This window comes from Halichoerus grypus, chromosome X, assembly GCF_964656455.1.
Source record: "Halichoerus grypus chromosome X, mHalGry1.hap1.1, whole genome shotgun sequence".
Lineage (NCBI taxonomy): Eukaryota > Metazoa > Chordata > Mammalia > Carnivora > Phocidae > Halichoerus > Halichoerus grypus.
This window is the reverse complement of record NC_135727.1, coordinates 105767107-105781238: the sequence shown is the minus strand read 5'-3', so window position 1 is coordinate 105781238 and position 14132 is coordinate 105767107. Positions and strand designations below refer to the sequence as shown.

Genomic DNA, 14132 nt, shown 5'->3' with positions numbered 1-14132 from the left:
CATACATAAAGTACAGACTTTAAAAACTCACTATCTGTTTTATGTGAGTGTTCTGACTGTTCTGAATCTCTTTCCAGCAGAATTGCAGCTCCCAAGAGACGTACAGAGGTAATCAGACTTGTGCGCTTAAAAAAGAAATATTGGAAGTGTCTGAATACGAGCAGACACGTTTTTAGATGCCTTTACTTCGTGTGCAAAAATCGTCTTCTGCAGACCCAGCTACATAAAATTGTACACATCCAGCACTTTTCTCAGAGCTGCAGGTGTAACCTTAATGCTCCTCTTATTTAGATCAACTAAACTACAATTTGGCAGCTCTTTTAAATTGTAAACCAGTCTGAGAGAGAATCTTTTTGAGTTTCCTTCTGAAATCAGCTTTGGAAGATGCAGATCGGAAGTATTTATTTATTTATGTTCTTCGATTAGAAGCTTTAAATCAAGTTATTTGAACAAGAAAAAATATTATAAAAGAATATTCCATTAAAGTGCCATAAATTTTGATTTGAAAATTACATTTCCATTTTCCAAATGGGGAAAATCAGTCGATTGTAACTGATGTTAAAAGAACAAGGATTATTTCTCTTTTTTCTTTTATAAGCAGGCTAGTAGAAGTAAAGGAAGAGCATTTATAACAGCCTTAATGTCTTCTATTTTGCAAATCTGAGTAAATCTCCACTACTAACTTTGTCAGCTAGGGAATAAAGAACGTCACTTGAGATTCCATAGCTTAATTATGCTGATAAAGCAGTTTTATAAATCAAGCTAGGAGTAATGGATATTCCTTTGAGAACAGCAAACCAGGAGCCATAAAATGTGTGCTCTGGACTTGATTCCTTATCTTCTACCCATATGTCAGTATGAATAAGTCAAAGCAGGTCTTGTGCCTCGGCCTGCTCAGGTCCAAAAAGAAAGAAGCAAACAGCTGCCCCATCCACTGATGTGGTAGCATTATTTTCCAAATCAAAAACGGGAAGTATCCTCAAGGGGATGGCAGGACAGATGATCTGACACTGAAATTAATACAAAATTCAGGTCATGCACCAGCTATAGACCAAATTTACAGCCGTGTAAGGATTAGATACAGTTATTTCTGAAAACTTTGCACAGTGTAAAGTGCCACGCAAATGAAAGTACAATTATTATTAACATGATTATCCTGTTATTCCCATCTTCCAGGCTGGTGGTGACCAAGAGAAATTGGAGAGATGGGCATCACCTTCATGAGACCAAGCCACACTCTGGCCAGGAGTTAAATTAAAACCAGACATTTAGAGATGGAAGATTCACTGCTCAACCTGCTAAATCAGAAATCTAAGACCAAGAAAAAGCAAAGGATTAGCCCAAGGTCACACCCAAGCCGGAATCTGCATTTAGATATTCTTTCCAGTTCACAGCATTATGGTAGGAGAAAATCAAAAGACAGAAGGTTTTAATACTTAAGGACCTGGAGATAAGAGACAAAGAAAAGAATACGCTAAATATTGAGTAGTTGAGAACGGTTTACATAATATGCTGAGAAAAGGATTAGGACAAACTCCTGATGCAAAAGGAATTCAGTCACTCAGAATCCCGCAGCTCCTAACGTAGAGCATCCTCTGGAGGGAACTCTTGGTGGAATGTAGAAAGCCTATCAACAGAGAGCGAGAGCTTGCAAACCTCAAAGATAATCCCTCCTCTTGGACCAACTGAGGAAAGAGGTACAGGATGTCTATGGAGGGTTCCTAACTCTATCTGGCCAGCTGTGCTCATTTATTAATAACGCTATTCATGTATCTTGAAGAAGCTCTTAGCCTCTTAACTGGGACTTAACTAGTCCTCTTGACTTGTACTGCTGAAGAATCCCACCAGCCTCAGACTCCTCGGACCCCAAAAGGAAGCCCTCATTTTAACATCATAAAGCTCTTCTCAGGCAACAGACGCCAGGCTAAGGGCCACGTGTTGTTGGACTGTCTTCAAATCACAAGAGTTTTTAGGACCACTTTCCCTAAGATTTCCTAAAACGTTCATACATCCATTTTTTTTTTAAAAACTGACAGCTTTCGTATGGTTTGGATGGGCATCATGCTGGAGAGTGGGTTGCAAAACTTGGGCAACAGGTAAGAGGGACGAGATCCTTCTAAAAAATGCCAGAACTGCAGGAAAGGAGGAGAACCAATCCTCCTCGAGGAAACCCTGGTGGTTAAAGGAGCTTCGATGCAGAAGAAAGGAAACTGGGATGAGACATCAGATCGTACGGGGCATCTGGATTTGAGCAAATGGTTTGAAATACTCAGTTCACCTCCTCAAGCTTCACGTTTCATTCTCTTTTCATATTATCTTTTTACCCACATGGAGCTCGCAAGGGAACCATGGAGAGGACTACAGGATTTTCTTGTATTTATAATTAAGAGATCCCCAGTAAGACAGACTAATACTTTCTTCGAGAATTTTTGAGCCGTACGTATTGTGGGGGTGGGGGCTTTAAAAAAAATATTTAAACATTTTAGCGACGAACTTAAGAACCCCAGACATAAATCGTGAGAAAAATGACAGGCTTTTTATCATTTAATGACACTTCACATAAATCAGTCTTATATTAATATTTCAAAATAAATTCCGGAGCACATCACTATCTAACAGCTACTGATTTTGTAAATGCCTTTTGGAGTCTTAAAGAGTTATAGCTTTTGAATTGCCAAGATAACCTAATGCAACAACAATCTTTCCATTACATTTGTAAAGACGCTGAAGGAAACCTGAAATTCACCTCACGTATCGGCCATATTATTGCTTCTAAGAAATGATGAAGAACATGCCTTTTGAACAACAAATGGATGGCCCAGCGGGTCTTGGGGGAAATATCTCAACAGCATCTGTACTTGGTAATAGCTTGCCTCACTCTGCCTGTAAGACACGGATGGGTGGCAGGATCTTCTCCCTGTTGTTTGTTTTCTAGAATGCGCAGTTTTAAAAATAGGAATGATTCAACTTTCAGAAATACATTTGTCTGCAGAGTCAGCCTAAGGTGCTTCTTGAAAAATTATGATCACAGCAAGTTCTGGAAACAATCTGCTCTACTTCAGCCCAAAGTAAGAGAAAAATAAACAAAATCTGTAGATACTTTGGTCCCATACCCTCATTATAAAGATAAGAATACCAAGGCCCACATAAAAATAGATACGGGAAACTTCGGTTTTTGATATACCTCTCACACCCCACACTGGGGGCAGTCAGAGAAAAATGCTGAAAGAAAACTGTTTTCAGGTTGTTCTTATTGATTTCCTCCTTGTGAAAACAAGACCATGCTTTTGCCAAACTGTTAATGGTTGCATAAAAAATTTTCTGGAGACCTTCCAATCCTCAAATTCCTAATGACTGTCAGGTCATCACTGTGAACATTTACATTATTTCTTTATTATGCCCTGTTGTGTATTGGTGTGGAAGTCTGACAAGTTTTGCCCTCAGAATTTTTCGAGCAGGTACACAGACTAAAACGTAAGGAGAAAACACAAATATTTTTAACATTTGATGAGAGCTCACTCCAGAAAGCTGTTTTGGAGCTGTTAAGAATAATTTGAAATTAAATCTCTTCCTTTTTTTTTTTTAAACAAAAAAGTTACGTATGTCTTCTCTACCATTAAAACTCTTTAGGTCTGCTTTTTTTGTGGAAGGACATATTTAGAAACTAGAACACATGAGGCGATCTCCTGGTGTTAAAAGTTACCTGACAAAGTCGATGGACTTGGGGTACTTAAACATCAATCCTATACATGTATGTGTGATGTGTGGGGGAGGTATGTGTGTGACTATTGTTACTTTTCTGTCACGGGTTCTCACTGGTGAATCCGTTACAGCTGTAGGGACACTAAGGAGTGGAGTAATGATGAAGAAACATTCTATGCTAAACATCTAATTGTAAGTAATATCCATTCATTGTAGAAAATCACAAAGAATGAAGAAACTTACCTATCATTCTATTAACTAGAGAATGCAAATATAACATGTGAAGTAACATCCTAGCCTTCTATCAGTCGGTACTTAAATGCTACTTTTTCAGTCCATCCAAAATGCTTTTGGTTTCCAACAGTATGCTGTCCAGACCACAGGAGAGGGTGCCTGGAGAACACCTGAATGCTCTGGGGACAAGGGGCATTAACAAACGTGTGTTGAACAGGCTGGCTGGGGATTTGGGCCAATTCGAGAATGGAAGTCTTTTCGGAAGTGGGCATATTTAGGAATGTGTCATATTTCCTGCATATTGTGAACCACTGTAGCTTCAATGGGGAGTGGCAGAAGCAGAGGGAGAAGCAGGCTTCCCACTGAGCAAGGAGCCCGATGAGGGGCTCGATCCCAGGGCCCCAGGATCATGACCTGAGCCAAAGGCAGACGCTTACCCACTGAGCCACACAAGCGCCCCAGTGAGGGACCTACTTCAGATCTATATTGTCTAAAACATTGAACACACCCCATCACACACCAGTTTTGCTTTCATGATACCTTTCATGAACTGAGTGCAGATGAATGCTTCCAACCATTTATTCTAGAGCTCAAAGTAGCAACTTGGACCTAAAGGGCTATCTTGTGAGTAAAAAATATAAGTCAATATACAAAAATTAAAAAGAAATAAAAGGTTTCAGTATGTTATGCTTGTATTTCAACTTGGAAACACTGTAAGGGGTGGGTGAGGGCAGAAATAATACTTAATCTTATAGGTCATCTCAGGGATATAGACGTGTAACAATCAAACTCAACCATATATAACAAACAAACTCAACCATGTGTAACAAACAAACTCAACCATTTCACAGTGCCCAGCAAAACTGAAAGGAAGAGGGCCTACCATCTAGGAACCTACCATACCATCTGTAGAAATGCAATGGTTTGTTCCAGAAATACTATTCAAGTCACTCTCTATCCACAGGTGAAACTGTCAACTCATACATATTTGTAGCAGGTGCACAGTAACCTATGTGGGCATGCTTTACTGAGTTAATAAAATCAATGAGATGAGTGAAAATGCTAATAGAGGACCCTGAGCAAATCGCAGTGTAGCCCCAGAGAACCGTGTAGCCCTGATAAATGGTTTCTCTGCACCTGACTTCACTGCCCTGTGAAATATGGATGTTGAGATCTTCCACAGTGCACAACGGTTGTGGACATGTTCAATGTGCAGCACACACAGTGGGCTCTCAAATAAATGGAAGATGTTATCAGATGAGTCTCCATTTGGATAAAAGTTAGCCTAAGTAACATCTGATTATAACAAAAAACACTGGCAATTTTAGTTCTGAAAGCCGTAGGACAAATTTCAACACCAGTTCATTTCTAAGATGATTGTTACCGGGATAGCTAAGAGCAGAATTTCAAAGGAGGTTGGAACTGACCATTTATTTAAGATGGCTGCATTTTATGATACGTAAATTAGATCAATAAAGTTGATTTCATCAAAGAAAAAGTTTGTAATAAATGAGCTCTAAATTCCCCTGCAACTGTAGAATTCTATTATCTCCCAAAGTCAGGTGATCTGCCCAAGGTCAGAAATCATGCCAGATTACCAGCTTTGAGTGTACCACATTTGAATTATTGTGAAAACCTCAGAAATATGATGATAAAAGGTGTATTTAATTCCTACTGAAGGTACAAACATCTACTCATTGATAGTTCATAATTAGCTTTTTATCAACCACGTTTGTGGTTTCTCATTACAGAGCAATTAAAAGTAAGCCAGTAGAGAATACAATGTAATGAAACGGAAATATGGCCATGGTACATTACCTTTAGGTGAAAAAAAGCTGATTATAAAACAGAACCATCCAACTTTTGTAAAAATGTATATACAGAAAGAAATTTTTGTGAAGCTACCTATGAGATTATTAAGTATTAGTTAACTCTAAGAGGTGGGTTATAAAGGATTTGTCTTTTCTTTTTTTTTTTTAAAAGATTTTTATTTATTTATTTGACAGAGAGAGAGACAGCGAGAGAGGGAACACAAGCAAGGGGAGTGTGAGAGGGAGAAGCAGGCTTCCCGCGGAGCGAGGAGCCCGATGCGGAGCTCGATCCCAGGACCCTGGGATCATGACCTGAGCCGAAGGCAGACGCTTAACGACTGAGCCACCCAGGCGCCCCTGTCTTTTCTTCTTTTTTGTTCATTAGCTTGCCCATATTTTCAAATTTCCAAAAATTTGAATTATTAATTCTATAATAAAGATTTTTAAGTAAAAGTAAGTTCAAATATTACAACTACAAGTCACTCTGATTAGAGGTAAAACATTACAAGTGGGCTGAATCAGTGTAAACCGAGGTTATAATCAGGAGGTCCACAGACAAGTTCAAATTAGCTCTTGATCGACAGATTTCTCATTTCTCTTGAAAAATCACAAGTCCTGAGAACACAGGGCTAGGATGGCCTGCTTGCCCAGCAAAGCCGCTGCCTACTTCAGATGAGGCCTCCATTCTCTCATTTGCCAAAAGATAAGCATTTAAGTTTCCCACCTGTGGTCTAAACAGTATAGCACTGTAAGCCAGAAACATTTTGTAAGGGCTGAAAATGTAGCACTTAAAGATGAGCTGATCCCAATTTTCTTGAAATTTTTAAAAAGTATACATGTGTGCAATGCATACACACACATGCACACCACACATACATACATGCTGCTAGACTAAAATGATATAGTATTAATTGAAATGTACTGGATATCTCTGGTCAGTAGAATTGCAAGTGAAGTCTTTTGTTTCTCATGCTTTTTATTTGTATTTTTTGGATTTTCTAGAAGGAACTAATTTCACGTATAATTAGAAGTCTGGGAAAACAATTTTTTGACTAATGTCTCCTACCCCATGTCTCTCTAATTTCAATTAGTTAACCAGTGAGAACCTACGACAGCAAGTCAGCAATAGCTACACACACGCACGTGCACACATACACACGCGTGCGCGCACACATGTACAAAATTCGTCTGATCACCCTGATTCCCATGGGCACTGTCACATAGCTTTAAACCCAAAGAGTTCACCTTACGCATTTTAGTCTGTAAATACGTCCATTCACAAAGAAGCAGACTTAAAAAATTGTTTTAGTAGTAGAGAAGATGTATTTTTTAATTAAAAAATCAACAACTAGTTACTATGTAAGATAATTCATTTCAGATTACTCTCCAAAGATCTAAAATGGTACAGAGTGGACTTCCATGAAGCATTAGAAGGATTGATGTTTTCTTCTTATTTGGAGGCTATGTGTCTGTTCAAAAAATTCCCAGTTATGAGGGGGAAGAAAACTATCAGGCTCTCACACAAACACAAAACAAGACATAGTAGAGAAATCATTTAAATGTTCACACTGACGACCTGACAGGCTTGAGAATCACAAGCACTGGAAAGACTGCAGAAAATTCCTACCACAATATTCGTGGTTTGGCAAAAGCACTGTCTTGAGTTCACAGGGAAGAAATCAATAAGAACTTGAAACAGTTTTCTTTCTTGGTGGGAAAAACAATTGCCATAAATTGCAAGTATTTTTTTTCCATCCTTTTACGCAGCAAAGAAAACTACAAAGACCTTTTGGCCCTCTCAGGTATATTGAATTTTCAGGAATCCATGACATTCTAAAACTTATTTTTAAAGAACCTCTGTGAAAAAGAAAGCTGTCAATTTTGGGTTGAAAGGTGTCGTTTTCACCTTTTAAACAATCTAGTGATAGATTTAGACAACCAATAACGTGCACACTACAAACTACTTTATCCTGCGAGTCACCGGTCATTTAACCTGGAGCAAAGGTGGCCACGTCCTTACCTAAAGACTGGTAGAGCTCTGTCATTTTGGGATGATCCCAGCAAGTTGTTTGGGTCTCATGGCTATAAGAGAAAATACAAAGAGAGACTTTAGAATTTATAATGGGTAGTAAAGAAAAGGAGGAAAGAAAAGTATGGTTTGCTTCTGTTTCATTCAGCATCGTTACTTCAAAGGACTTCGTCACGCAGTCGAGAATGTTTCTTACAAGCAGAGAGGCTGCTACCTTCGCCCTCAAAGGGAAAAGCAACATGAACACGCTTTGGGAACCAGAATTTCTTTCTTTTTGGTGCCCACAAGTCGGTTGTCCTTCTGTTGTTATAAAATGACTTGGTTATGTAATCAATAATCAAAAACCAGGATTTCTTCACCTGTCCAATGTAGACCATTCAGAAAGGACACTGACAAGAGTTACTCAACCCTGTCAAAGAGACACAGGACATCGGTTCAACAAACAAATCACCTCACTTCTCAGTGGCTTTCACAACCCTTGACATTTTTCCATTACTCCTTCTTCCCCATATCCAGGTCTCATACCCACGATGACTGCATTTCACTTCGGCTTAAGGTCTAGCCAGTGCCCGACCAATCTATCCTACCTTCCCTCTCCCCATGACTTCCTTCTCAAGTGCCTTTTTTTTTTTTTTTTTTTTTACTCAGTCTTCCACACACCACTCCACCTTTTCCTATATTTACTTGGGCCTGAATGAAGCATTCACAGTTCTCTCCCATTTCTTGAAGTTCAGCTAAGTGTGGTTGCCAGCTATCAGCTCCCGCCACAAAAAGAACAAAACACCTTTGTTCCTAATTCAGTTGCTTGAATAAATCTGGGAGAGATAACCACATATACTTTTCCTTACTTTGGCCCATCTACATAAATCCCCATAGCATCGTATTTCCAGTTTTCGGGGATTACATGACGGGCTCTGATAGGGTAAAGTGCAGCCCTGAACATAGGTATTTCAGGAGTCATACGCACAGCCTGTTCATGATCTTCAGGGGAAAGGTGGGGCTGCAGAGAAGAGAAATGGCTTACATGTGGACACTTCAAGGCGAGCACCAAGTACAGAGGGCCTGCAGGGAAAGAGGAGTTTGGGGAGGGCAACAATGTCAAGCGACCTCGGCACAGATTTTCAACCTGAGGCCTCGATTCTGCTCTGTGCCCTACTAACTGCACAATCGGGAGAGTTAGGGGATTAGATGACCAGCACGTTCTGGTGCTCAATGCACGGCTGCTTTTGTTATTATGTGGCCCCCAAATTAATGCCCACTAAAAGCGAGCTTTTTACTAGTTGCTGACACTATAGATGCAGATCCACCTGCGGTAAACTGGCCAAGCCTAAGACCCTTTGTAGAGAACAAAAAACACTCCATGTGAATCACCTCTGTTTAAAAAAAAAAAAAAAAAAAGGAAGTTAAAAGGAGAAATACTTATTGTGGTTTGTGAAATACAATAATAGATGTCACCAAGCATGTGGAAATTCCCCAAACTGTACCCCTTCCAAGATCATCCCCTCTGATATTTACCATCCAGGGATGGAACAGGGATGGAACAGGGAAGACTACGGTAAGAAAGTCACAAGACAAGGTTCACTTGCCAGGGGCCATTTCAGTGTCTCCAGGACACCTTCATTTCTGGCTTACTCTTCCACAGAGACAATTCGCATGTGAGGAGCACAACAGGGGCTTCTCAGCCGAGGGAATGTACTAGAGTGATGTCCAAGTCTTAAAGGGCAAGGAGAGCAGAAGACGCACACACGCAGTCCATGCTTTCGGGGGTTTTAGGAAGCCCCACAACCAAGCTGGTTTCTGATCTGGAGAAGAGGTGGGCGGAACTGGTACTTTATATGCACAGCACAAGGAGGCTGCAGCTTGCAGCTTCATGGAAAAAGTGTTGCTTGTTCTCGGGTGTTTTTTAGCTCGGAAAGTGCCCAGCAAGGAAAGACCACCCTGCATTTCGGCCTCTGTCATTTCCCAAGGCCATGCGTATGGGAACGCCAGGGAGAGAGGAAGGGAGAAGAGGGGAAAAGCACGTGTGTCCACACATATGGGCCCTTAATACACACAATGCATGATAACAAAGTCCCATTCCTACGAAGTGTGGGAGGACTGTAGCATCCTCAATAGATGGGCAGAAAAATGTCTGTCTGCGCTGATCAACCTGGCCAGACGGAAGCACAGACAAGCGCTCCGAAAAGGCAGCATCTGTAAATGGACTTCAAACGGGAAGAACACGGTGACTCGTACCAAATGCAATTCCCAAAGAAAAGAGACACTCACTCGCATACGAGGGGCAGGAGAATCCCACATGGAGTGAATGCAAGCTTCACGTAAGCTGCTTCTCTCCAAAACAAACCTCGTGACTGCTGATCTACAGACATGTCTACCTTTCTAAGGAATTTATTCCAGTGGGTCAAAATTGTGAGAAGGATTTTCAAAATTCTGTGTTCACCCACTTCACGGGTCATTAGATAGAGGCCTTTCCGGGTGCTCATTTTCCCACTTACCTGTGATGCTGGGGGGGGGGACGACTTGAATAACCTAGATAAAGGAACCCAAACAAATCCAAAAGCCCATCCTCTTTTACCTCCTTGCCCTCCAACACGCAAGCCTTTTCTTTGTAAGCAATGCCAAGTCACTAGAAAACAGATTTGCATTTCGTCTTTACAGTCTTAGTTTCACTTCAGCTGCAACCCAGACCCAAGCAAGAGAAGTGAACACAAGTGGAAAGAAGAAAAGAATAAAGGGTGTGACTAATCCTCACAAATAGAAAAATAATCTCCTCATCATTTAATGCTAAGAACGATTGACAAGCCGGCTCCAGTGACTTCCGATTCTTTGGTAACTCTAAGATGAACCAAATGTTCGCTTCACTGGATGTGGGTGTTTTCAGCGTGTGCTGAATTCGCAGCCCTCGTGGGACATACTGAACCCCCAGAAGAGAAAGAAAAGATGAAATATGGACAGTAAAGCAACAGTAGGTACAAACCTGCGAGACTCCTAGCTACATCCTGCCTTACAGGACAAGCCCATTTTTGGCTGGTGAGCAACAGAGATTTTACAGCTGTATTTATTACTCTGTGTCTAGCTTCAAAAACAGTAGAGAATTCTCGGTAACTCCAGGAGAAGCAGCTCGGGTCTACCTGGAATCTACAGAAAACACAGAAAGAGATGCTGTGCCGGGGAACCCATGGTGGGAGCACGGGTGGCGCCGTTCTTGCTAAGTGTCTCTTTTTTTGTATTTCACTTTTCACATAGGAAACGCACTCTCCACATACCGTGCCCAACCAAAAAGGAAACTCTGAAACCTGTTCACAAGTTAGTGGGTACATCTTTGGTCAGTCCCCTGAGAATAATGATGTTTCGACGTAGATCAAAATTCTCCATGACCATTAACACAGAGAAGAGAGCTTCATAAATAATCCTTAAAACGCTCTTTAAAGCTTTCAAACATGTTATTGATTTTGGCCCTGCTGGTTCCAAAGCCTGGGATCAGATATGCCTCTCTGAACAGCCTTCAAACTCTGACTTCCCTCCTTTTCAAATGTGTACAAACTACAATAATCTCTCTTTTCCCTTTTATTTGGGGCCATGATAGGAACCTGATGCAAATTAAAATACCAAATCACTGGATGTGACAAAAGACCCCGGCAACACCCACTTGTCAATAAGAAACTAAAGCATTACTCTACTGAGCACAGGGCTGACCTAATTTCCTACCATACAATTTAAATTTTCTCTCACCTTCTTTAGTTTCAAGTAGTGTGCAAGGTTATTATAACTGCCTCAGAGCTGTTCCTGCTGTCAGTGCTGGAATAATCAGACTTATTGGAATTGCTTTTTTAGTTTCCTAAAAACAAACATTAAACACTTATAAAAAGTAACAAATTTCTACTTCTCTCGCTGGGGAAATGGCAGTTGCCTAATTAAAATAAGATTTCTTCTGCCACCACTGTTATTGGGTACTGAAAACATTCCAAACAGTTGCCTTTTTAAAAAATATCTTTCCACTACTTCCCAGGGAGGAAAGTAATCGCTATGCAGTGGTATAAAAAGGTACCGTTCTCTTGCGATTTGCAGAGGATTAGAGTTTGGCTTCATATATAATCTGGAGCCCAATGATCCACACACACAAAATCATTTCCCTTTAATCTGGGTATCAGACTGTTTTTCTAGAGGAACCTTGGCATTTGCATGCTGAATGTTGAACTTGGCTTGCACTGCTGGAATACTGGCAGGGTGGGAATGGGAAAATATAGTTAAAAGTTTCTGCTACCGTGCGGAGGGGGCGGGGGAGGGGCGGATGTCAATCTGAGCATCAGAAATCCTATTCTAGTCCCCATTTCTTGTTCCCTGGGATATTTAACATTTTATTCTGTTTGGCTCAAGCCAGGCCAAAGATGACTGCCTCGGTGATTGTGCCTACTGTTACTTGTCCTCCCTCTATTTGCTTTTTGGGCTGAAATCCCACCCACCCTCAACTTTGGCCAAAGCAATTTCACTTCAGGGTCGTGTCCAATCCAAGATCAAACAACACCGACTGAAACCAATTCCACGGTGATCAAGGGTCAGAGACCTTTCACATAACCGTGTTGTTTCATTTGCTCCTCTAGCTTCTCCAAGAGCACTGTATCGTGCAAAGAGGGGATGTGGCACAAGGAAATAAAAAAAATCCAGGCAAAAGAGAAAGGGTGATGGGGGGTGACGAGGAGAGGTGACAGGGATAACAAAGCAGGGAGACCAAGAGCAGCTTTCTGGCCAAGGAAGAATGTAGATTTCACTTACAGACTTTGGCTCGCCACTTAAATCGGGTGCACTTTTTTTTTCATGATGTTAAAGCATTTGATAATTAATATTATGCCTCCGTCAGGCAACAGAACCCTTTTTCAGCTTCAAACTTAACTTCAAATTTAACGGAGATAAACTGTCCTGCCCTTTTCGTTGCCAAGATCAGATCTGGAATGACAAACTTCGCTTAAAGACGAGCACAGACACCTGGAGAAACCCGAGAGAAGGACACCCAGAAATGACTGCACACTCAACCCCAGAGGGCAAAACAAAAAACCACCATAACAAAAACCCTTGATCCTCCCTCTACGTCAAATCCTGGACTTCTGGGCTTTAATTGCTTTTTCTCTCTTTCCTGGTTTCTGCAAGTCGTGGGGCATGGAACGAACACAGTAGAAAAGCCAACAAGGGGAATGTCAGTTGGAATCCTCGGAAGAAATCAGGCAGAAAGTTGACCTTTTGGCACTTGCAGTGCAATGCAAGGTAAAGCCTCGCGCGCCCCTTCCCTCCGCGAGGTCGGGCGACGATTTAGGAACAGCCTGTCTGGCTCACGTCCACACAGTCCGGAAAGGAGCAAAAAGCTCCCGCGGCCCCAATCCCCGCGTGGGGAACGCGCTGTCCCCTCTGGGTACGGCGAGAAATCAGCTCTTTCTCTCCGAGCCCATCCCAAAAGCCAGAGGAAGGGGGCTCGCCGCAAGCGCGGCGGCCGAGGGGCAAGCCCCGGGGACGCACCTGCAGCGGCGCAGCAAGGACCCGCGGGGGAGGTTCCCCGACGCCCGGCCGCCCGGCGTCCCGCCGCTGCGCTTGTCCAAGTTTTGGCCGCCCGGGTTTGCCCCCTGCTCGTGCCACAAGTGCACGGACTGCGGCGATCCGAGGGGGCCGTGATGCACTTACCCTTTGAGCTGCTCCCTCATGGTTGCAAGGGCTCGGCGGTCGAAGGAAGGCGCGAGCGGAGGAGTGAGCTTCCCAGAGCCGCCGGACTCCCCGAAAGTCGAGCGCCGCCGCCGCCCAGGCTCGCAGCTGAAAGCACTGCGGAGGAGCGGGCGCGGGCAGGCAGGCGGGCGGGGAGGGGGCGCTGCAGGCAGACGGGCGGGGAGGGGGCGCTGCAGGCAGACGGGGCGGGGCCGGGCCGGGCTCCGCCCCCACCTAGCGACCTGGGAACCCGGGCTCCCAGAGACCCGGCAGTGGGGACTCAGCCTCGCAGAACGGCAAGGAAAAAGAAAAGACAGACAGAGGAAGGGATTTAAGGTAGTCCTGGGGACCTGAAAGCCCCACACCGCCCTGCTACCACCGTCTTCAAACCTCCAGCAAGACTACTTGTTGCCTAAATAAATGACCTACGTGCAAATGACCTCATTGCAGATAATTAAGTGTGTGGGCTCAGAGTTTTCTTTTTCAGAGAATGAGAGAGAAAAATCACAGAGTTCTCCACCCACCCCCACCCCCACCCCCACCGTTTTCCCTCAATCGAAGATTAAAGCGGTAGGGCTGTAAGGACATGAAATTCAGGTTATGCTCATCCTGGGCTAAACGGGCTTCTTAGGAAGCATTTGTATTTGTGAAACAGCTGTGGGTCTCAA

General features: G+C 42.7%; 1 protein-coding gene across 13 annotated transcripts in view; it reads right to left on the bottom strand.

The window, feature by feature from the left end:
• Positions 1 to 14132, bottom strand: part of DMD (dystrophin) — a 2185421-nt gene that overhangs the window by 130781 nt on the left and 2040508 nt on the right. For 9 of the 13 annotated variants that reach the window (XM_078064107.1, XM_078064109.1, XM_078064106.1 and 6 more), the window contains one exon: positions 7768 to 7829. In XM_078064107.1, coding sequence (XP_077920233.1) covers positions 7768 to 7829 — 62 coding nt within the window. Of the gene's footprint in view, positions 1 to 7767; positions 7830 to 13446; positions 13602 to 14132 lie in introns of those variants that run through there. The other 4 variants (XM_078064117.1, XM_078064115.1, XM_078064118.1 and 1 more) reach the window with 1 other exon arrangement.